The sequence below is a fragment of the Nematostella vectensis genome, chromosome 3, assembly GCF_932526225.1.
Source record: "Nematostella vectensis chromosome 3, jaNemVect1.1, whole genome shotgun sequence".
Lineage (NCBI taxonomy): Eukaryota > Metazoa > Cnidaria > Anthozoa > Actiniaria > Edwardsiidae > Nematostella > Nematostella vectensis.
Window position 1 is genome coordinate 13451264 of NC_064036.1, and position 25085 is coordinate 13476348.

A 25085-nucleotide genomic window follows, 5' to 3' on the forward strand; every position below is an offset into this window, starting at 1 on the left:
GTACGATTATGTTAAGATTTTTAAATATTTGTTTATACCTTTTCTTTGCAGATATAGATTTATCTAAAAATCGATAAAGAAGACATCGAATAGACAGTAGAGAGAACGAAAACCTACTAGCTTTTTCTCCCCGACACTTCTCTAAATCCCAAAGTAAATTCTTGCTAAGGAGGTTAAAAGAAAACCGCCATAAAGAATGAGAATTTTGTTTTTGCCCGTCAGGATTACTGTGTTATCTGGCTGTCATAAGAGAGTTTAGTGATTTGGGTCTGACTACGTACACAAAAAGAAAACATTTTAATAGAAAACAATACTTCCAATAAAATTTATCTTAGATTATTATATTGTCAGCATTTTCAGCACTTTTCCCGGGGGCAAAGAAAGTGATAGTAACACTTTCTATAAAGTAAAAGGTTGCCCGGGCAACAAGATATGCACGAAACTATTTCTCTCCAAGAGCTTTCCGACTGCGTGGTACTATGACGGAAGTTGTCTTCAAATTACTATTCCAAGTGCTTTATATAAGTCTCATTCTCTAAACTTTGGTAATAAACACTATCTTTGCTGTATAAATGAAATAGATTTTTGCGTACAAATTCACATAGGACCAGTCTTTTATGCAATCTCCTATGGTGTTTATCTGTCAGATAATGTCAGGGAAGCGATTTATTGTCGTAATTTGCTTCGAGCTCTAAAAATTATTGTCCACGCTGAAAAGTTTCTAAATCACACAAAGAAACGCGAGGCTTCGCTCAAATTTCACTACTTTTAAGATGATGTGGTTCCTTGAGGTTCTGAGCGATATTTCTAACTTTAGTAGTAGTCACGCTTCATCTACAGAGACGGCGGTTCATGAGGCAAGTAAACAATTACATTTGTTAGAAGATGGAAAAATCGTTTATAAACAATTGTCATCATTTGTTTCTGTGAACCATGTTTAATAAAAATAGTTTTTACTATTCCACAATGAAAACAAAAATGGGTGACACTGAAAAAAATAAGTTTCGAGAATTCCATTCATTCGTATGCATGATACAATTTGGTTAAACAGAAGAAAATGTTTTTCTTTGACAAGGGCGACTTGTGTCCTTCCTTCTTACACTGGCTAAAGCCCACACTCTTAGTCAGAGTATCATAATTTGATCGCGTTTTCCTGTCTGAGTCAAGGTAGGACTACACTCACAGCTGCCGGGTGCTGGTTTAGTGCGTCGGAGGTTTGTTCGTTGATTTGACTCATTTCTGACAATTTTCAAACAGACTTAAAAAAAAAAAAGAGTCAGGCAATGTTTAGGAGAAGATATAACAAAAGAAAACAAACAATAGCAATCGGAATACACATATATACTGTATAGTTACAACGACCTCGGTAACTCTGACATTTGACATCTAGCGTCCTGGAACCTTAGGAAAACACATAAAATCATTACTTAGATGTTTTGAAACGCCGGCGTATTTATTTTCCATAAATTTTGTTCTAAGAATAGCAATAAAAATACTGCTTTTCCCTGTATCTAAAGTGAAAACAATATTCACCCATTTCTTTCCGCACAGGTTCATTAAAAATGAAGCCCTTATTTTCAAAGGCTTGTATAGGTAACGTATCAATTATCTTTTGTCTTTGTAAAAGACCGACTCCGAGCCCCAAAATGAAGACAAGTCAGTGATACCGAGTATTAGTTACGGGCTGGGAATCGAGAACAAGGGACTTGAGCCCGAGAGCATCGAGCAGCCTGGACAGCAGATCCTGCAGGTGAGCATGCTCAAATAGGGTGATATATATAGGGCCACTGAGCGCATCCGAACGAAAGCATCACATGAATATGGTGTGCATATCCTTACATTTAGCTCGCATTGTCATTCTCACATTACAACAATATTTGTCATCGATTGATAAATAATGAGATCTCCTGCATGAATTTACTAGCTGTTTTAAGCCCAACCAAGAGAGCATAAGATAAGAGAGGGACACTTTGGTATTACCTGCGCGCCATGTAGATTCCGAATCTAGCTATTTTTAGTAACCACCGCCCCACCACTGCGCGTGAGCATTTTTACTCACCCAACCCCCGCGCTTTGGCATTTACATTTTGTTGTTTGCCGCTGTTTTGTGACTTGAATCCGAAAAAAAACACCCTATTTGCACAAATACCATCGAAAATTTCATTCTAGCATCAAGGATACAGGCAGTTGCGGTTTATTAAGGGGATGTAGTACTTCGTGTATTGCAAGATTTCAAAAACGTGTAAAAAAAGACTTCAGAGACTTCATTCGAAATCAAGAGCGGAAAACCTCGTGCTTCAAACACTGTTTCCGCTGTACTTGCTGCTTCTTCGTGGTTTCTCAACATTCATTATCTTCCTGATGGTCAAACAAAATCTGTAAGTTAGATATGATATCGATTTTTGTGAATATTCCGGTTAATTGAGAAGGAATAAAAAAAATACATTTCATAAAACAATCCTTGTAGCGAAGGAATGCATTTTTGTGATGAAAGCAAGCAAGCTGAAATATCTAAGCTTCTCTTATAGTGAGAAAATAAAGAGGGAGTTATTACTGTACTTCTTTGATGTTGTTTTTAGACATTTCTTTAACTATTAAGTATATTATACAAGCTGGAGTGATTTGGATGATTTGGATCAAACGCGGTATCACAGCCATTTTTTCGCTCGTCGCTAGTCAAGTTATTCAGGGATTTAGCTTTCTGTGAGTATATTTGCCAATCATGCTTAAGTTAGACTTGTTTTCTTCTTCCGAGTTATTTGACATCATCTCTTTTCATTCCTATCGAGTTGGCAAAACAACAACACGCAACCCGCTGGGGAGTAGGACAAAATAAAAAAAATCCTCACGCGCAGTGGTGGGGTGGTGGTAACTAAAAATAGACAGATTCGGAATCAATTCGGACAATACCAAAGTGTCCCTCTCTTATCTTATGCTCTCTTGGTCCAACAACATTTTTACTGTCGTTTCAGGTTATCGCAACGAAAGTTTTTTCTCAATCGATTCAGAAGCTGGTATTTTCCGCCAAAATTAAATAAGCGCCCTTAAAGACCAAAATAACCACCCCTAATAACCACCCCTAATAACCACCCCTAATAAACACCCCTAATAACCACCCCTAATAACCATCCCCTAATAACCACCCCTAATAACCACCCCTAATAACCACCCCTCATAACCACCCCTAATAACCACCCCTAATAACCACCCCTAATAACCACCCTTAATAACCCCCCCTTCTCCAATAAGCGCCCCCTCAAGACCCAAAAATTCAATAAGCGCCCCGGGCGTTTATTCGAACCATTGCAGTATTTATATTTTATAGCTTATATATAAATTATATAACGTTCTCCGTTAGCGAAAACGTTTCTTTACATCACTTGTTCGTCTTCTAGTTTCCGCGCCCTCTCTCATCCATCGAAGACAAACAACTCAGCAGACTGGCGGAGCACGACACGTGGACACAAAATGGTCCTCGTCCCAGGGCACTCTCAGCATCGTTCAGTCGAGCGGGTAACCTGAGAGGTTTCATCCGGGGACTAAAGAAAGAGCCTGAGATCGAGGCTGTTGAGATAAGACGAGGTTACAAAGGTAAGGGCTTGCTAACAGCGCTCCAGCTCTTACCAATACCTTTTATAGGTACTGTTTGTGTTGCTTCTCTGTTATAAACCAATCAGGAATTTCAACCAGCTCAAATACCAACTTATATATAACATGGAGGATTGCATCAATCGATTTTTCCCTTTTTTATCATCCTCGATCTTGTTGAACGTATGTAAGCTTACGTTTCTTAATACGTTATAGGATTTTAAATGTGAAGCGCTCAGAGCATGGTTTGTATAAGTGTGATATAAATGCTATATTAGTCTTAGTTTTTAGAACAGTATAAGTCGAGTCTTATTTTAAACTTCCAACTTTCGAACGGTCAATTTTCAAATATATTAAATGTTACTGTTTCAATCACTTTCTTGTTGAAGGTGAATTAGGGTTTATGATAGAGGGAGGGGTCGATGAGCCACGTGGAGACAGAGAGCCTGGAATATTTGTCAAGTCGGTGATGCCTGGGACGCACTCGTACGGTAAAGTTCTCCCTGGAGACAGAATACTCTCGGTAGGTGTGAGCTAACATAGCGACTTGACGCTAGCTAATATAGTGCGATATAGAGAAGTTAGCTGGTACACTATTATTACATGTCTTCAGAATGAGAGACGCTACGTTGTTTTAAATTTCATTGTCATTGTCCGTTCAGTGTAGCCATTAACTTAAAACAGGGGATAAATCTAACAGCAACACAAACAAACAAAACAAACAAAACCGACGGATGATGATGGAAAAAAATATTCTTCCTAACTGAAATTTGCACGTGCAGCCACTCACTCGCGCGCGCGATCAACGTCAACGTGATTGGCCCGTTCGTGCGCGCGCGTCTAAAAATAGCCTGATCCTCAGAAACGCCGTGACACTAATATAATACAGATGACTGCCCCTACTAATGAGCCCCTGGTAACAATCTTTACAAGATGGCGGAACCTTCACTGCACCCCGAGCACACACTCGCACCAGGGCTAACACAGGTACCACTTAGTCTGTACACAGGAATCCCGCAGCCATACTACCACAAATGGTATCTTAATGACGCAATGACGACTCTCTACACCCGACAGTAACCTGAACTCTCCTTCGCGGCCCGGTGTACCTGTAATAGTGGATTTTTCTTGAGGGAGGGGGGGGGGGGTCGAAATCGGAAAAGGTGGACCCTATTTTTCCGGGGGGGGGGCTGGGAAGGGGGCGAGTTTTGTGGTAAAAATCTGACCACTCTCAAAAGAACAAAAAGGGGTTCATTTATGCTGTTGCAGTATCTCAACGGGAATTTATTTATCAGATTTTGGGCTACAAAAAGAGTTTTACTTATAAATTTATGACATAACATGGTGATCTAGATTGCCTTTTTTATCTAATTCGCTTATGCTTTTTAGTTTTGTCTATTTGTCTACAAATAGCACGTCTATAACGATCCTGAAGTGGACTTTAAAGTCGTTGTGGGGGGGGGGGGGGGGGGGGGGGGGGGGGGGGGGTGCCAACGCTTGCACGCCCCCTGCACGGGCCTTCTGGTTTCCTAGCGCTGTCATGGGCACGAGTCTGAGTCTGTAGATGGGGTGTCGGATGCGGTTATGATTTTTTTAATATTTTTATTTATTTTTAGAAAAAAATGATTTAGATAATACGTACCAAAGAGCGTTACATCATTACACCATCTTCTTTTTCAGGTCAATGGGGTCAATATAGCAAATGCTACTCGCAAACAAGCCAAACTTATAATCTCAAAAGCTATGAGTCGTACAGTTCAGTTTACCATCAAGCGAGCATCGAAACGCCAGGTGAATAACTGCTAATATCCTCCACCTTAAAGAGAGTATCTTCAAGGTGGTATTCGCTTCCAAAATGCGGCTTAGATTTAAGCCGCATTTTGGAAGCGAATAGGAGGGATTGCCGCAGCCCCCCCCCCCCCCCCCCCCCCCCCCCCCACGGAAATTTATAGTAAATATAACGGAGCTAATTTCAACAATTTTAACTCCCGACTTATAGTACTATATATAGCCTCAACAGCCCCCTCCCCTCCCCCCTTTTTCGGGCCTGTCCCAACCTACCCCTCAAAACATCCTGGAATACTTCTTGTTGGAGTGTTTTTCTGTATTTTTGTGTATTTTTCCTGTGGGAAGAAAGCAATGTTAACGAGGAGCATTTTGTTTTTTTTTGTTTACAGCAAACTGTGGACAATGCCTTGACGTTCACAGACCAAGAGGCAGCGAAGTTGTTCAGCAGAGAGCAGATTGAGGGTGAGTCAATATCATCAGCGACAAATAATAATTCCTCTTGGCGAGACAAGTATATTATACATTGATTCAACAAAACATACTTTCTCGAGAACAAACTTTATTCCAGATTTGCAAAAATGACGTCGTGTTTGATTGGCTAAGAGCGGGCGCTTTATTTTGCGAATCACGCTCTGAGGATCTTTACTAATCAGCTAACTGATAAGTGAACTATCATCATCATCATCATCATCATCATCATCATCATCATCATCATCATCATCATCATCATCATCATCATCATCATCATCATCATCATCATCATCATCATCATCTTCATTATCATCATCATCATCATCATCATCATCATCATCATCATCATCATCATCATCATCATCATCATCATCATCATCATCATCATCAATATCAATAACAAAGGCAATAACGATTATATAACCATAGACAACAAAACAATGACATCACCAATATCATCATTATCAGGATCAACAAACAACACATTAAATCATCAGAAGTAGCTTTGCCATTACCACCAGCCTCATTATCACAGTTATTACGTAAACATGCATGGCTATGCATTCCAATAATAGGCCATTATGTATCTCTGTTTGGGCAGAGTTTGAAGATGCGTTCTCCGTGTATAACAAGGATGGCTCTGACAACATCAAGACGACGTTAGTGTTTAACCTGATTCGATCACTTGGACACAATCCACCTGAACATGAAGTCTGGGAGTATCTTAACGAGTTGGGCCTTACAGGTGAGGTCGCGTGATTATTAATAGGGGTAAATCACATATGAAACATCGTGCATGTTGCCCCCGTTGAAGTGGCACCCAATATGGGCCGTGATAACCAAGTGAGGTCACGTGATTTAGATAGATGGACCTTGATAGCCATGTGAGGTCATGTGATTTTGAGAGATGGGTCATGATAATCAAGTGAGGTCATGTGATTCTGAGAGATGGGCCCGTGATAACCGACTGAGGTCACGTGATTTTGGGAGATGGGTCAGTGATAACCAAGTGAGGTCACGTGATTATCAGAGATGGGCCCGTGATAACCAAGTGAGGTCACGTGGTTGTGAGAAATGTGGCCAAAATCCAAATTCAATTAAAAGAAATATATTTACTAAACTCAAATTATAGCAAATTCCAAGCTGAAATTCCGCGACTTTGTCAAGCTGATGGCTGTCATCATCACCGAGCAAAATACAGAAAAAGAGATCAACAGCGCCCTCAATGTCTTCGATACGGACCAGCGGGGTTACATCACAGTAGAAGAGCTTGTAGAAGCCATAGACAGGATGCCTGGCCGCTCTCGCATAAGGGACTGGGAACTAAAGGAGATTGTGCGTAAGGCAGATCCGGCTCAACGAGGGATGATTCCTATCAAAGGTAAGCTGTTATTGGAATAATGGTGCAATAATGTGTGATTGATTCGAATCAATGGTTTATGAAAAAAGACAAAGTTGTCTATGAACGTGTTATTCGAGACAGTTCAATGTAAGTGGTTATTATTATTATTCCGTTGCATAAATATGCTTATTTTTGGGACATGCTCACCACACCCACATGGGCCGCAGAAGGTGAGGGTTTTACACCTCCCTCCCCCCCCCCCCCCTTCCGTCCCTTAATCCCCGCCGCCCACCCATCCCCCATTTTCGGAAAGATTTTCAATACATTACTATGGTGACCTCTAACCGACCTCAGACCCTTTTCTTGAGTTTAGGGTAATTCTGCTACACATGCCATACTCATTCCTCGTTAGAACTCTAACATTCTTATCATTTTCTTCTAGAATTCAGAAATCTTCTTCTCCCATCGATATCATTATATTAGTATCAATGCCCAAAGTCAGCTTAATGCAGCATTTTGGAAGACCCAGTGCCTGCACCCATAAATATTTTATTATCCAAGTAAAGCAGTCTGGCAAGCTAAAGCTTCTTCAATGGTAGAGGCGAAACGAGGGCGATCAGTCTAGGCTATAGCGCTTGATCGCGTTTCCTGTGGTCGAAATGCCGTGACTTTACAAAAAACGGGGTTCGTCCCAGAGCGGGGGCACTTCCTTACGGTTTATCTGCGAGTATTTATAAGCCGTAAGAACACCTGGAACTGAACTGTGGGACACGCAAAATTCATTCAGTAAGAGGGGTAGGAGAGGAGAGAGATTATTCATTGGGGCCGCGTAACTGCTTCAGGTTGGAGGGGAGCAGCTCCGTGACTCTTAAATCTAGTAACTGCTGAACTTTGTTTTCTTTACGAAGCTTTGGTGATCGAGAAAATGCAAATATACAAAAAGACGTTCGTGCGCCTTATTTTATGCAAAGTTTAATGTGCCAGTAATACGTACTAATCACCTATTTGATAATTCTAATTTTATGAAAAAGAATGTCGATTATCTTTTTTGTTTTGACTAATAAACTTGAGTCTTTGTATTTTTTAAACTTGACAATCCTTTTCTTTTCACATATTTGTAAAACAGTATAGTGGTAATTCAATCATTGTCTTACATCAGGAGGGTAGCCAGGATCTGAAAGGGAGAGGGGAGCGGGAGCGTAGCTCAGACATATGAAAAAAGGAAGTACTTGCACCGTAGAAAAGACCAGTTTTGTGCGGCCCAGAAGGGCCACGCGCGCGCCGTGCGCCGCCCACATCTAGCTAAGCGCCACAGTGATAAGAAACCCTCACTAACTTGGACACTTTCAACTTTTAATCCCCATTCTCTTAAACAATGACCACATATAACAGTTTATGACGGCCTATTCTATCAGAAGACCGAGGTATAACTTCGATATTAAGAGGAACTCGTTGAATGTGTATACAATAATTTATTCTTAGAAGGGTTACAACAAATTGCGTATACAAATGTGTAACAAAACAATAACAATAAATTCAAAGGCGATGTATGAGTTATTAAACACTCCTGAATCATTATTCCTTGCAGTCTTTCAAAAGGCTGCTCGTAACGCCTACTTATGCGCATGCACAGTTATCGGTACTTGACGGAGATAATCTCCTTGGTCTTAATCAAGTATTCCATTGTCATGCGCTTTTTGTCGCGGTAACTCTCCTCTAACATGCTTCGGATTTCTCTGACGTCGCCTTTGGAGGGGAGTTTCAAGTGCTGAAATAATTCAATACCTGAAAGGAAATTATGTGTTGTTTCAATAATGAAAAAAATAAGTTTCCTCAATTGTGCTAATATTAGATGCCCTCTTAATGATATACACAAGCCCCCCCCCCCCCCCCCATCCCATTCTGACCTGTGTACGCGTCAACTATAGCTGTGCCTCACTGGCTGGCTTGTAGTAGATGATCGCCCCTCATAATATTATAAGTCCTCCCCTATACAGACCTGTGTACATATCCATCGTATGTAGGGCGGGTTATAGTGAATCACTCCCAACAGACCCCCCTCCCCCCAGAATCACACTCCTGGTGACACTAGAATGTTCACCTTTGTACTGAACCGTGTACACGTCCATTGTGTGTACCTCCCTGGCGGGGTTGTTGTTCATTACCCCCTCCCCTCCCCACTCCCCCCACACAATCACACTCCTGGTAGCACAAGAATGTCCTCCTTTGTACTGACTCATGTACACGTCCATTGTGTGCACCTCCCTGGCGGGGTTGTTGTTCATTACCCCCTCCCCTCCCCCCCAACACAATCACACTCCTGGTGGCACTAGAATGTTTTCCTTTGTAATGACCTGTGTACACGTACACTGTGTGTACCTCCCTGGCGGGGTTGTTTTTCATTACCCCCTCCCCCCTCCCCCAACCACCCACACAATCACACTCCTGGTGGCACTAGAATGTTTTTCTTTGTAATGACCTGTGTACACGTCCACTGTGTGCACCTCCCTGGCGGGGTTGTAGTAGATGCCTGGGTCCTGTACAACTCCCCGGATTTCCATGATTTCCGCCTCCTCACAGTCGCTCATGATGCTATGCTTATAAGACTGAAATACAAGGGGAGACAGTAGACATTAAAGCGCTGAAATCCACACTAATTTTCCCACAAAAGGGTGGGATCGCTAGAGATGTATGTATGTAACCCACGCACAAAGCAAGGTATACAATCTCGCTAAATACAATTGCTAATGTTTTGGCAACATTGGGCAATGTTTGACATGATTGCACAGCCCATAACCCCTCCCCCCCTAGCTTTATTGTCCAAAGCGGCCGTTCATAGGGACTCGAATACAGATTGATATCCCTTTTTTGGTGAGATGTTTTGGCATATTTCTGTCATTTGAAGGATCGCGTTTTTGATAACACTTGAGTACGCGGTCAGAATGAATTGAAAACATATTAAAGACGTTTAACATGATAAAGTCAGCCTTGTATTTTTGAGGTCCGAGTGTGTAGCTACCCCCTCCCCCGTCCCCTCGACCGCCAAAAATAAGGTAATTTCTTATAAAAGGATCATTGATTACACATTTTCTAATATGATATCCATGACTGCGCAAACCATCTCAACAAATCATGGATACGAAGCGGGGCGTAAGAGGGGTACGAAAACAGCAAAAACGCATAGAAAATCGCCAAAAAACGCAAAACCGTCAAAATATGTCAATAACCGTAAACCGCGCAGTCTAGAGAAATCGCAATACCGCTGAATAAAATACAAAAAAAAAAACGAAAAATCGCGCCAGATTTAACAAACCCTTAAGTTCCTCCCGATACGCATTCTAAATTTTCATCCTTATTTTACTGACTGTCAAATGCGATGTGTGATACATGGCATAACACTCTATTTTGGAATGGATTTAAGCATGAACACAATAGCGAAAAATAACCCCATTTTCCAAACACAGATTCCCTACTTCATCTGATAATGATAGACTTATTGACGAACATGATCCTTTTCATATATTCCACTTGAGTGCGATAAGCAATTGACATTTTCCAAAATACCTTGCCCTTTGTTTTTTTTTCAATACATTGGGCCCTTTATCAGTTTATTGAATTAAATTTTAGATGGCCAAAACGTTTTAAGAAATACTTATGTTGAAAAGTAAAAAACAATGGTCAAGGTAAAGATAATGATAAGACAGACAAATATCGAGATAAGATCAAGTCTATTCAATATAATATATATTCAATCTAAGCAAACAAACGTTTATAGAGAAGTGCGTGTTGTTTCTCTACCTTTTTTTAAAGTCTTTCTTGTCTATGGGTCATCTACTTAGACGAAAACTTCAAAATTCTCTTAATGTACAAGATATGATTTAGATTTGAAATTTACACCGCTGATACAAACGTTTGAAAACGAAAACATGTCTGGAAAGAAATGAAACAGAAATACCGCACTTTTTTAATCAAAATGTACTCCATACTCATTCAGAGATTACCAAAACATCATCACAAGGCTCAAATTATTAGACATTAGAGCTTTTTAATAATCGCTACAGGAATGTCTAACAAACAACCGATCTCTCGAGGTCAAAATCCAGGGTCATCAATTTATGAAATGAAACTCGGTTAAAGCTGATTGAGTCTGTTTTGTTACCGATAAAAACACGAAGTAACCAAGTGATTATATATTTAGTTGCTCTAATTGCAAAAACAATTGCGTCAAGATCTTAGATTGATGCTCCAAAAAAGTGCTTATCAAGAGAACAGAGAAACAGCTTGTAGTAATTGTGTCGAAATGCCGAGCTTAAGAGAGAGGTAACCTTAAAACCTCCCGGGTGACTCAGCTGGAGAATAATCCCATACCCTTGCTAAACTGCAAATTGATAACACGACAACGTATTACTTTTAAGGGAAAGCTTTGTCTTCAAACCATTAAAACACTTAGAAAGTACTTTGGCTAAATTGTGCGCGGTCACTTTTCTGGGCTCCCCAGCGAACTGGGGTTAGTGCGAGAATACGCGCCGCACACTAGAAGTAGCTTTTACCCAAGAAAGCAAAGTTATGTCTGTGGGCTGTATAGTGACAATGAATTCATCAATGTGTGCGTTTGATTCTCCGCTAAAACCCCGCCTTATTTACCACAAGGGTGTTACATTCTGATTCGTAGTGTATGACAAAGTTATGAGTACTCCAAAATCGGGACTCGGCAATTCGGGAAAACTGCCAAGCACTGAATTGCAAGATTAGTCTGGTGGTAAAAGTAATTCTGTAAAACTAGAATTGATTTCATTTGCGTACATTTTTGGAATTTACACATTACATTATTATTTATACAACCAAGAGAACTTAGCTCTGTTGATAATACATTGAGATGGCCATCCCCCACAGTAGAACACAGTAGAAAAACATATCATTTTAAAAAGTGCTGCTCAAATCGTCAGTAAAATGCATTTTTTGGGTAGTTGCTTTTCAGTCCTGCTGGTGTTGGTTGTTTATAGCGCTTGGTTTAGAGGTAATAGTGATTAATTTAGTAGTGATTATAGTGACTTTATGAAAATATGTCTTACCTGTGAGGGCTACACAGCGAAAGGCCGAAGTTTACGCATCAATCGCAAGACAACCCTCAAATTCGGCGAGAGACAATGTCAAGAGACCGGCAATAGTCGGGAATCGCCGAGTAATTATCGATTGACGTGCGTTTCTGGGAAACACTAAACTAAACTACTACTAAACTTCATACAATATCTAAATGGTATTCAAAAATGCAAAATCGAAATTTCCGACTTGCTGACGAGAAACTGCCGAGGAGATATTATACGGGCATATTTTAGTCGACTACAAGGCCCTGACGATATATGAATGATAAGAACGTTCTTGTAATTATGGACAGCTCGTCGATAGGACAAATTGTTTTGATGGCATACTCAATTTCTAAAACATCAATGATCGTGTAAAAGCGAATTGAGAAGATAAAAATAATGATTGGTCGAGTGTCTAAAGGCAGCTCAGAAATCTTTTGTCAGTGTTTTTATAAAAGCATGTGTGTTTATTTGTCTCGAACATCTGTCTTTTGGGACGTGTTGGAAATGCAGTATTTTCAAATTGGGAAAGCAGGCTATTCTTTTAAAGAAGCCCTGTATACGATGACTCCGGCGGCTAACTTCAGGCCCGTAGCCAGGATTTTGAGCGGGGTAGTTCGTTTTTCCATTTCAGCGGACCAAATTTCCGGTATACCCCTCCCCTCGCCTTATTAAATTAGGTAATCAATCTTGTATTTAAAATGATATTAATAGGGTACTTTTTAACATATAGCGGTAATAATAAATATAAATTTTATAAAAAGATTTTTTATATTCACTTTAAAGGCATATTAATGTGCACGGTATATCTTCAGCCAAACTTTATATATTTTTGTTTGCTCTGAGCGGACCTTCAAGCCGGTTGGAACCCGCGACACCTCCCCCCCCCCCCCCCATCCCCTGGCTACGGGCCTGAACTTTTTCTCTCAAACATCCCTTATTCATGATCCCACCACATCATTCCTTTCTGTCAACAATATTGAATTATATCAATGGTGCCTTTTGGCCATCGTACAGGTGGTTGCAAGAGGACGTCTATGCTGCGACGTCCTGCTAGAACCTCTGTACTATATGCTTTGCCTTTACCCTCGCTTTGGCTTGACAGTTTCGCTGGAGGTTTTATAACACGAATATGACTCACCACAACTCCATCTGAAAGTCTAAAAAACACAATCACTCTTTAAGTATTAAATGTGGAGTGAGAGGATTTGGATGAAAAGCTGAGTTGACAGACAAAGGTCAGGCACTGAAAGCGGTCTTTTGGTTTGTCATGCGCACTAAACATCTGGTTCTATTGAAATAAAATAATGGTATGTGGATTATTGTTTACAACTACAAATGGCTCATTCATTGTCTAAAAATTGGTGAAGTCTATGGATACGAGCTTGACGCAATTGTAATTTGTTGGATGGGGCTACTTGGTTTAGTTCCAGAATTAGTAATTATCTTGTTAGTTCCACTTTAAAGTAAGTTCTCTACTTTAAAGTGATTCAAAGGCCAAAGTTCCCTTGGAGTATCTAAAGCTCAAATTTCGCATGTTCCATAAGCGCTGCAGTGAACTAACGCAAAGCATGTAGCCTTGTGCAGTTTAAGTACGCCGTATTTGTGTTGTTACCCACCCCCCTTAGAAGCGAATTTTCCACTTCTATCCATCGAGCCTCTTTTCTTCCCCAAGAACGTGCAAAGATTATCAAACGTAACAAGTCTGTTTTTTGCTTAATGTCATCGCTAATATGAAGACAACCCTGATATACACTAGTTTCCAGCATCTGAGACTCTTGTCAAAGGTTTCGAAATAGCCCCCGCGGAAAATATTAGTCATAATGATAATGATATATATGATATCATCAAAATGATTATGATTGTGATGGTGACAAAACAAATGATGATCATGAAGAAGACAGCGCAGATAATGATGATGATGATGATGATGATGTTGATGATGATGACAATGATTATGGTAACGCCTGACGCGTCAATGCCGTTTGCTCGATTTAACACAAATTAATGACTCTTAGTGATGGCATAAGTGTAATTTAGAAAAAATATAGCTTGACAAGAATAACTTGTTTCACTGATTTATTTTTCAGCCACGCAACGTTATACATTGAAATCTCCAAACATGATTTATTATTTTGAAGAAAGGAACAACATATATATCGTATTTCCCTGTAAACGCTTAAAATACAGGATACATCAGAAAAAAACATTGTTACAAGTCTTCTCAATTCTACAGTGTCAAACACTGAGAGAACCCACAGTCGATTATTCATACATCCTCTCATTGTTCAAAACGTTGATCGACGATCAAACATTGATTATCAGTCGGAAACGCTTCCTCGCCCTCGCTTGACCGTCATTATCTCGTTGTTGTTTACTGTGTAGACGATAGTGACGTCGGATTGATTTTTGAAAGCTTCCTCGAGGGGATTCTTGAAAACCTCGTCCCTATCCACAGGGATCCTGAGATAGCCGTGAGTCCCATCTTTGCTGTCGATATCTACTAAGAATCTTTTGATATCTTTATCCCAGTAGACGCCGGGGTCCGCGACCCGTCCGCAGCACTGGCGACAAGGCTGGGCTACTGTCTGCGTTGCCATCTGCTTGGGTGAAATAAGAAATGGCTGGTCACCATGTGGTTTAATTATTAAAACCCCACCTCCCCTCACACCACCATCAACCACTGACACCGAATCATCCCGCCACCAGCAACATCTCATCAACCGCCACTATCAAATTCCACCAACACACGCACACACACACACGTCTCCTCTACCATAATCACCTTCAACTCCTTGTATCTCAGCCTTTATCCCTCCTTCTTTCTCCCTCTCATTCCCCTCCTCCTTTTCCTTATCTTTGCTCTCCCCCTTTCTCTCCCCATCTCTTCCCCTCCTAATCTCTGCTATCCCCCTCTCCTCCTTCCTCCCTCTCTCCCTCTCCTCCTTATCTTTGCCATATACCCCCTTCCTTCCTTCTCTCCCTCTCCTCCTTATCTTTGCCATATACCCCCTTCCTTCCTTCTCTCTCCCTTTCCTGTTTATCTTTGCTCTTTACCCCCTTTCCTCCCCTCTCTCTCCCTCTCCTCCTTATCTTTGCCCCCCCTTCCTCCCCTCTTTCTCCTCTCCTACTAATCTTTGCTCTACATCCCCCTTGCTTCACTCTCTCCCCCTCTCCTCCTTATCTTTGCCCCCCCCCCATCCTCTTCCTCCCCTCTCTCTCCCGCTCCTCTTTATCTCTGCTCTCCCCCTTCCTCACTCTCTCTTTATCCCCCCATCCTTCCCTCTCTCCCTCTCCTGCTTATCGTTGCTCTATATCCCCCTTTCCTCCACTCTCTCTCCCTCTCCTCCTTATCTTTGCCCCCTCTTACTCCCCTCTCTCTTCCTCTCCTCGTTATCTTTGCTCTACATCCCCCCTTCCTACCCTCTCCCCCCTCTCCTTATCTTTGCTCTATATTACCCCCTTCATCCCCTCTCTCTCCCTCTCCTTCTTATTTTTGCTCAATACCCTCCCTTCCCCCCCCCCTCTCTCTCTCTCTTCCTTATCTTTGGTCTATATCCCCTATTCTCCCCTCTCTCTCTCCCTCTCCTCCTTATCTTTGCTTTATACCCCCTTTCCTCCCCTCTCTCTCCCTCTCCTTCTTATCTTTGCTCTATATTCCCCTTCCTCCCCTCTCTCTCCCTCTCCTCCTTATCTTTGCCCCCTCTTACTCCCCTCTCTCTTCCTCTCCTCGTTATCTTTGCTCTACATCCCCCCTTCCTACCCTCTCCCCCCTCTCCTTATCTTTGCTCTATATTTCTTTTCCTCCCCTTTCTCCCCCTCTCCTCCTTATCTTTGCTCTATATTACCCCCTTCATCCCCTCTCTCTCCCTCTCCTTCTTATTTTTGCTCAATACCCTCCCTCCCCCCCCTCTCTCTCTCTCTTCCTTATCTTTGGTCTATATCCCCTATTCTCCCCTCTCTCTCTCCCTCTCCTCCTTATCTTTGCTTTATACCCCCTTTCCTCCCCTCTCTCTCCCTCTCCTCCTTATCTTTGCTCCCCCCTTCCTCCCTTCTCTCTATTAGGCCTCATTATCTTCGATATTAGAATGATGATCACAAAGCTTCTGTCCCCTTTTTCCTTGATAATTATGTACTGTGTACGTATTTCTTTTTGAAGCAAGACCAATCATCACTTAAATAAAAGTGCTTTGCTAATCTCATCACATTATATTAGCAACTGCCTTAGGCTCTCTTTGTTGAATGATGAAGGTCAAATGCTGCTTTTTCTAGATGGCGACCCCAGTTACAATAGCCAAACGAAATTGCTTTCCCTCTTATAAGCCTCAAGAAAGTCTTGAGCATGGTTAAGCTTTCATCCTGTATGTGCTATTACGGAAGGGAGCAGAGAATTTTATAATCTGTTGCCTTAGCATAGATGATTTGTTTTATAAAACATCTGCCTTACTAAACTAAACAACTGCCTTACTGTCTTACTAAAACAATTGAAAAGCATATAGATAGCTAAAACAAAATGATTGTTAAAGGTGAGGGAAGCGCAAGCAAAAACGCATCAATCTGATTGCAAAACCCATTAATGTTACTAACTGAAAAAGATTTGGGTAAAGCAGTACAAAGTGTGAAGCGTCTTGAATTCTCTATGCCGACATACGATAAACGGCCATCCTTCTATATGTAACGGAAAGAAATAATAATATAAGGGGAAATTTTCAGATGGCATTCAAATGGTTGGAGCCAAGTCAAGTGACAAAAGTGACTCTTCACGACTTGAACAGCAACATGCCCGTAATACAGTGACTATCTCTCATAATTTAAGTTGACAAAATCGTTGTAAAAAAAAAAGCATTATCTTGAGAAGCCAGTCATCAAAATTCAAATATCTCACAGTAAAATATAGGCAAGAGAACAAACAAATTTACTGGTATTTCAGTAAAAAAGATTGCGAGTTGCCAGTGTCTGCAAAAAAGGAAATTTCGTCGATGGAATGCGGTGACTTACTTTACCAATTTTTTCTTTAGCGTATCGCGTAGAACACAAACCAGCTGGCGGAGAGCGATGCGAAAGCTTGTTTTTATAACTACAAGCGATTCGGTAATCAATACCTTATACTGCACTTTCGCTCTGTCTGGGCACTCAAGAGTTTCTTGTGAAACGTCACCAGCTTCTAGGTATAAAATTGGTCTCGGATGAGTAAGCAACGCAACCTATTAGAAAAGTGTCAGCAGTAGTTGAGAGAGCGCTGTCCGTGTGCACTCTCGCTCCCTGTGTTAAAGGGTGTGTCCTCGCAATCCCTAACTCCACCGTTACTAATGCAGGGATAAAAGAAATTAAACCTATGTTAAATGCGTTGTTATTATCCGGAAATACCCCGGCGCTATAGATAAAATTACTTAATTTGTTTAATCAGATGGAAATGCTGTTGCAAAGGTAGATGATGTTAGATGGTATACTTCACGTTGGTGAGGTATGATCAATAACAAGGCGTTGAGTGATAAAACACACATCAGTGCAGAAACTCATCCATGTAACCAGGTTACTGATCAAGTGTTCTACCGATCATTCGGCACACTGCGCATGCGTTGCATTTAACGTTAAAGCCTGACGAAGCGCTTGACCCCATAATGCAAGTCTCGTTTTTGAATTCTGATCGTGCATATTTTACTGCCCAAATCTGCGTGATTGGTGGGCGCGTTGCCCTTATATAGATTTATCTTTGAACATTCATCACACTGTGTACATTGACTTAAGCCTAACCGCACACGTGCCATGGGACGCATGCGCAAAAGACTTCAAACTCGTTAACAGCAAAGCTTCCTCACTCAATGACATTATGAAGATTCTGATAAAGCCGACACGTAACGTGAAACAACGCTCGTTGTTTTATAAGGCAGCAAAAAGTATGCGATTCTTTTATGTTGAGAGATATTTTTCTAAATGAAATTTTCGAAGAAATCGTTTAATCTTATTAATGTAAATGCGATTAATTTTCGGTAATTCATGGAATGCACAGCAAAATGCAATAAATTTCTAAAATAATCTTTATATGCTCCCGATATCTTTTGAAGTTATTGCCTCATATATCTTTGATACAAAAATATTTAAAATAATGTCCTAGTTAGAAAAAGGCGATGAATTGATAACAAGTAACATTTAGTGCCGGAATTTTCCAAGTTATATCGTCATTTGACGTGTATTTGTGATAAATAGTGCGTTGTTACTTACTATAATGCAATCACAAATCCAGTTATCTTTCTCCCAGTACAATATGGGTCGAGAAAACCGCTACAAATAGCACAAGCTCGATGGCCAAGCGTATTCTAATGTAGCGCGCTCACACAGCCACGCAAAGACTGTACAAGCCACGACTGCGTTGTGCTTATCGTCTAAAAAATCCCCCGCTTTTAAACAACGTCGAATATCCAAACTGACGGAAATGTAATGCTCTTGAATATCAAATGCAATGTGGGTGTGGCCTGCACAATTGGTTAAAGCTAGTATACTCATATAATGAGGGCTCTACCCGAGGAATATGCCATCGGATTAGCCCTGATGAGTGCAATAACCCATCTTTAATAGCGAAGCGTATCTAGACATGTACAGCGCGGTCTGCACGCAGCGATAATTGGCGCGTTGCTGGTAGATTAAAAGATTTCACTCGTCAGAAGTAGCGCTGTGTTGTTAATCTTGCTATGTGTGACTTTATAGTCGACTATAGCAGAGTATAATGTATAGACTATATTAGCATAGTATATGCTGACTATAGGCAGCAATGTAATCAAGCCTTGAGTAAACATTCCTAAACAAAAGGGCAAGACAATATAACCTTCAGGCCTGGCTAAAATAGACTAAAGGTCGAGCACGAAATGTAGCGTGCGACATATGTCTCGTAAAATGTTTCCTAGTTTATCCACTACCAAAAACATGTAGCTTCAATCATGCAGTGCGCTTCTAGGGAAAGGCTCGACTTGATAGAGGGAGCATGAGATACAAAAAAACCGAGCGTGACATACTCCAAATAGTTGGCGCCATCGGGAAAAAAAGAATGTTTACTTGTTGTGTTTTGAGACTTATATGATGTGACTCTTTGGAAAGACATATTTCACTTTAACTGGTGACAGTTATCGGTGCATAAAGAAATTGAAAGCATGCTGACTAGATTTACCTTCACATCATTGTCCAATCAAATTAAAGTCCGTGAATCCGACTTGCGTGACACTGTTCTTTTTTTTGTTTTGAATGTTTAGAACTCCCATCATTTTGAAAAATGGGTGGTTATTACAAATTGCGACTGGTATTACAAATTACGACAGGTATTACAAATTGTGACAGGTATTACAAATTGCGACGATTATTACAAAATTGCGACAGGTATTACAAATTGCGACGATTATTACAAATTGCGACAGGTATTACAAATTGCGACGATTATTACAAATTGCGACAGGTATTACAAATTGCGACGATTATTACAAATTGCGACAGGTATTACAAATTGCGACGATTATTACAAATTGCGACAGGTATAACAAATAGCGACGATTATTACAAATTGCGACAGGTATTACAAATTGTGACGATTATTACAAATTGCGACAGGTATTACAAATTGCGACGATTATTATAAAATTGCGACAGGTATTACAAATTGCGACGATTATTACAAATTGCGACAGGTATTACAAATTGCGACGATTATTACAAATTGCGACAGGCCTACACATTGCGACGATTATTACAAAATTGCGACAGGTATTACAAATTGCGACGATTATTACAAAATTGCGACAGGTATTACAAATTGCGACGATTATTACAAAATTGCGACATGTATTACAAATTGCGACGATTATTACAAATTGCGACAGTACATACGTGGGTGTGGCAGTGAGTTACCCTTGGAGACTTGCCGTGACCTACGTAATGATTACATGGTTACTATTGGCTACGGGGTAACACACAGCATGCTTGCTACGCTAGTGCGCATGGCAAGCTTTACGCGTGATCACAATGATTGACAAAATTCCGATCATTTTTGCACTTGCTTTCTTACACAAAACATGGCTAGACCAGAGTTTTATTAGACCTAGAATATACCTAGATTTAAGGCCTCCAAGGGCCCGCAGTAAATGGCCATGCTGTTGCGGCTACCCCGCCTATTGTGGCGAAGCTAAGAAAATAAAATAGATTTACACCTGCTCAAGAAGTCAGGCAACTTTCTACCGGGAGTTGATGTATACGGAACGGAAATAGGCGCTCGATTTACGATTCTCGACTATCATTTGAAAACAATGTGGACACGCCTACAATTGGGGAGGGGCCAACTCCCATTGACCCCTAACTAAACAAAAACGCATCTTTAACTACCGGCACAAGTTGGCGATTGTCTAAAATGATAAAGTTATAAAAATAGCGAAATCCGTCACCTTGCGTTAATTTCCCGCATGACGTGGCTTTAATTTTGTTCATGAAACAATGTCACGTCATCCGAGGATTACTAGAGGACGACACACGAAAGAATGAGATCTATTTGTTCAATGCAACAAAACAAATGTGATTTCAGCAAACACCAGTGTGTGCGCAATGGAATCAATTGTGCGTGTAGCTATCAAAACCTTTCGGAGACCCCATCACAAGACTTTCGCACACTGTTGACGTAAAACAACCATGAAATGATCTTAAATATTTGCTTGAACATGGTACGTACCTATTTAATACGAGCGCGCTTATTGAAATGTACACCCTGGTAAAGAGAAAAACAAAATTGGCCTTGTTTATATAGACAGATAATAAATATTATCTATAGGGAGTTTTTAAGAGGCAAACACACTCGTTGTGTGTTGGATTATTATTGCCTATTTTTCACTACAGGCACTACGAAAAGCTCTAGCTAGTGTCTTATAGACAAGGCTGTATTACTGGGGTGTCTTAACCCTTTTTTGGAAGCAAATCTCGTGGTGCTTCGGCCACGTGACAGTCACCGTGACGCCTTCCATATCAGGGCACTGACCCTTCAAATTGAGCTTGAACCTGTGCAACAATCTCGAGACGAATAGAAATAGCTCCATCTTCGCCAAGGATTCCCCAACGCACACACGAACACCGGCCCCGAAAGGTAGCATGCTGTATGCACTCGCACTATTGGTGCCCTCGAGGAACCTGCTTGGCCTAAATTCGTAAGGGTCCACCCATTCAGCCTCGTCATGATGTATAGCCCACAAATTAACATAAACGAAGGTTTCTTCAGGGATGCAATATCCACCGATGTTTAGTTGTTTCCTCGCTTTTCTTCTGATCAATGGAAACACAGGGCTGATTCGAAGTACTTCGAGTATTGTCGCCTCCAAATATGGCAACGATTTGCGATCTGCTAGAAGAGGGTCCCTTCCAAAAGAGATGACGTCATCGAGTTCCTGGTGAATTCGAGCTTGGACTTCTGGGTAAGCGGCTACGTAGAGAAAGATCCACCGCAGGGCCGTGGTGGTGGTCTCGAATCCAGCCATGAAAACATCGTTTATTGCAATGAGTAGATGGTCTTCGGTCAAAAGGCTCATTGCATTGTTATCCTCTTGTTTGGCGTCTTCTAGACTCTTCAGTAAAGCGTCTGTAAGATCGCGGATCTCGCCTTCTTTGTAAGTTTCCCTGTGTTCAGTAATCTTCCGCTGAATCAACCTATCCCTCGCAGTTACCGTTTCTTTCATTTTCTTAACTACTTGAAGTGGAAAGAATCTCAACCAGGGCATATAGATAAGTGGGTTTTCTGGAGATGCCAGTTTTGCCATGGACTCCGTCGTCGCAACAATATCCGAGAACTCTGCATCATCGAGGCCGTACCTTTTCCCGAAAACCAACGCGCAAATGACGTTCATCACTGACAAAGTCAAAGGCAGCTTTGTATCCACTGGAGCGCCTTGCGAGTTTGCGAATATATCGCAAAGATTATCAACCTCCTGTAGTATTAAGGCTTCTAGGATCCTGACTCCACTACCGTACATGCGCAAGGCTGAGTGCACCACCCGCCTCTGCAGCTTCCATGTGGGACTGTATTTGCCGAATATAACACTGCATCCATTTCTCGATATAGCGTCTATAACGTACGCCGACGTTCGGTCAGCCACGTCGCGCCCATTTTTCTTGAGTAACACTTGCCTTGCCAGCTTGATGTTGTCAATAATGACAAAGCGCTTGCCCAAGAGTTGGACCTGGAACACGCCACGCCCATACTGCTTGCCAAGAGATGTCAGGGACTTGTGAAGGACTGGGCCTATCTGAGGGAAGTTACCGACAAAAGGATACGGTGGGGGACCAGGAGGGGCATTTTTGTCTTGGCGCCATATATGGAGAGATGTCAGCGATACGATTGCAATGAGGATAAGCACCGCCACTAGGGCGATCATTGTATTTCCGGATAAAGTACTAAGGAATAAAAACACAACACAACTTACACAACCTACATACAATTTACTCAACGTTTGTAGTATTTTGACTGAAAGGGGCAAAGATATGGCTGAGCTTTTTAATTAAAAACAAGACAAGCCAAATTAGCGTGTACTTGGTTATCTTAAGGGCAATCGTAATAGTATTTCAAGGCAGCATTTTTACCGCCGCGTTTTACCGTAAGACAAGTAATTAGCAGAGGCAGAATAACAAGCTAGATCTGTATCAAGTTGTGTATGACCAATGATACTATATTTGACCCGCTAAAAATTAGTTGTTACGTATGATAGTATTTGAGTAGGAAGCCCTTCCTAGCTGATCCGAGATCGAGATCGGGTTAGGGGGCGGTCTAAAAATAAAATCCAATTAATATAGGTACATATAAACAATTTCACTAAGCTCTTGGACCCTGCTAGATGTTTCCTGGGCAGTCTAACTCAATAAGCACTATGCAAATATGTACTCTTCTATACAAATAGTGTTAGTAAAAACATTTGAAAATTGATAAATTGCTTACCAGCGTTATAATTTGCATACAATTAAGAAAGGATTTCTTTTTTCCTTATTTAAACTCAGATTATTAGGTATTTACCAGGGTTTCAGGAAGTTTTTGTTTCAATATATCGATAATGAACCGAAATAGAGTAAATAAGGTAAACAAATTGAAGGGTTAAGAGCCTAAGGTAGTATTATATACTGTAGATAGCTGGATGTAAGACGCTTCAAATAGTAGCCACAATGTCCACGGGAAAACCGCGTAAAATACATTAAAGATCTTTAGACTTACCTATTGTATACTCCTCATATACTTTGTGAGATGGATCGCTTGTGCTTCATTATTTGTGTCACACGTCGCAACCTTAAAACCTTAGCGCAATGAGGCCCCTGTTGTACTGCCGAAGTTTTCACTTGACTTTCTGATTGCCGGATTAATGCCAAAGAGCTTAGGCTCGTTATCTTTAATAAAGGCTTATCTCTGGGGCACTTTTAGAACATTATTTACAAAACAATCACAGTTTGCTATGCTTAAACTTACGCACTTGAGAAAAAGGAAAGGATAGGGCTAGTCAATTTAAACCGAGCCATTTATGATATTCATTTAATAATATACTCAATAACTTAATAAAATACTCATTAATTTTTGCTAGTTGTAAGTTGGCGGGAATCTTGCCCTTCCACAGAATGTTTTGTCGATACGTGGTAATGGTGTCACGTTGCAGGGGTAAAGGGAGGGTGGATTTTCCTTTTGTACTTACCGTGAGCTTGCTGCGGATATAGAAGATAACCTTTTAAAGTACTTGTTTTGGCGAAGGTTGCGAGCTGAAGTGGTGTTTTGTTAAGATACGTAAGAGTTTATCAATCTCAGGAACTTGAATAATAATTGTTCCTGGCGTCAAATAAAATAATGAAAATACAAATAGTTACTGATGAGAAGGACTACTACTGGACTAGGGACTTAGTTGTTAAATTCCTCTTACACTGGCTAATTGTAACGCCCAGCAATGTGCGGCAAATATATATCCCCCTAGTGGGAAGGATTATACAGTTTGCGTAATCTTATAATCCGCATTGTAATGACAGAGTCTGTTTATTATCAGTATTCTCACTTTTAATAGTCAGAGAAATAAATCAACACAAGTTTGTATGTACACAAAATAGTATATTTCACGCCTTTGTAAAAACAGAATGGTCACATTGAGGTTTTCGGTCCTTACGGAGCAATAAAAAAGACGTAAACCGTTTACGTTTACCGTAGTTAAATAAGGCTAAAAAATATCCATTTCAACTTCTATATGGATATATGTTAACAATTGAGTAACGTTATGCGAATATCGCTTGATAGGGGTATAAATGATGGAAATACCAAACACACTTCTTAAGACTGACCACAGACGCTCCAGCTGTAAGCTTGGTGAAGTGCCTTTTCATTCCCAGAAATAAGAAACATGGCCGTCACGCATGCGTAATAGTGCACGTATACAATGTCAAAATGGCTGCCATTTATTATAAGGAAATGTGGGGAGACATCACAATTTATTAATTTATTTTCTCGTTTCAGAGATTTTGGGCTCACGATGCAGGACTCGAAAAAAAAACCTTGCCATTCGAGTGATACACTTTCCGTTCAAACGATGCCAGAGAAAGCCCTATTATTGTTCCTTGGACATTGCACTTTTGTTCGCTTGAGAGCATACAATCCTCCATACATTCTCTGTAATTTCATTGAAATCGGGCATAAAAGTAGTCGTTTAAATGGTAGAACTGTTCGCCGCATCACAGGTGCAGGACTCGAAATTGGTAAATCGACTATCCTTCCATCAAATTGGCCAATAAAATAGGCAGTAGCGCCTTCCAATCTTGTTCCTGAAGAAATAACA

At 40.8% G+C, this 25085-nt stretch overlaps 2 protein-coding genes and 1 long non-coding RNA gene across 4 annotated transcripts; 1 reads left to right on the top strand and 2 right to left on the bottom strand.

Annotated features, from left to right (window-relative positions):
- Positions 1 to 504: 504 nt before the first annotated feature.
- On the top strand, positions 505 to 8277 carry LOC5518673. Its single transcript, XM_001638552.3, has 9 exons — positions 505 to 857; positions 1628 to 1750; positions 3396 to 3591; positions 3978 to 4111; positions 5269 to 5379; positions 5766 to 5838; positions 6449 to 6592; positions 6980 to 7228; positions 7632 to 8277. The coding sequence occupies exons 1-9, from the start codon at positions 774 to 776 to the stop codon at positions 7670 to 7672; spliced, it is 1155 nt and encodes a 384-aa protein (XP_001638602.3). The 5' UTR covers positions 505 to 773; the 3' UTR covers positions 7673 to 8277.
- Positions 8278 to 14335: 6058 nt separating this feature from the next.
- On the bottom strand, positions 14336 to 19078 carry LOC116602200. 2 transcript variants are annotated; one of them, XR_007307450.1, is made up of 3 exons: positions 18496 to 19067; positions 17272 to 17437; positions 14336 to 14873 (listed from the first exon to the last, which is right to left on the bottom strand). It is a non-coding gene; the product is annotated as an uncharacterized LOC116602200 (long non-coding RNA). The 2 variants fall into 2 exon arrangements; XR_004290319.2 differs by lacking the exon at positions 17272 to 17437 and having other exon boundaries at positions 18496 to 19078.
- A 1224-nt stretch (positions 19079 to 20302) lies between these two features.
- On the bottom strand, positions 20303 to 22681 carry LOC5518674 (steroid 17-alpha-hydroxylase/17,20 lyase). The gene has a single exon (XM_001638618.3). The coding sequence runs from the start codon at positions 22665 to 22667 to the stop codon at positions 21186 to 21188; it is 1482 nt and encodes a 493-aa protein (XP_001638668.3). The 5' UTR covers positions 22668 to 22681; the 3' UTR covers positions 20303 to 21185.
- Positions 22682 to 25085: the final 2404 nt, after the last annotated feature.

Excerpts from the sequence above, each read along its gene's own strand:
- LOC5518673 (XM_001638552.3), top strand. The coding sequence starts at position 774 with ATGATGTGGTTCCTTGAGGTTCTGAGCGATATTTCTAACTTTAGTAGT. Across the intron at positions 858-1,627 it reads CAGAGACGGCGGTTCATGAG|ACCGACTCCGAGCCCCAAAA; the intron begins GCAAGTAAACAA and ends TCTTTGTAAAAG. Across the intron at positions 1,751-3,395 it reads CTGGACAGCAGATCCTGCAG|TTTCCGCGCCCTCTCTCATC; the intron begins GTGAGCATGCTC and ends TTCGTCTTCTAG.
- LOC5518674 (XM_001638618.3), bottom strand. The coding sequence starts at position 22,667 with ATGATCGCCCTAGTGGCGGTGCTTATCCTCATTGCAATCGTATCGCTG.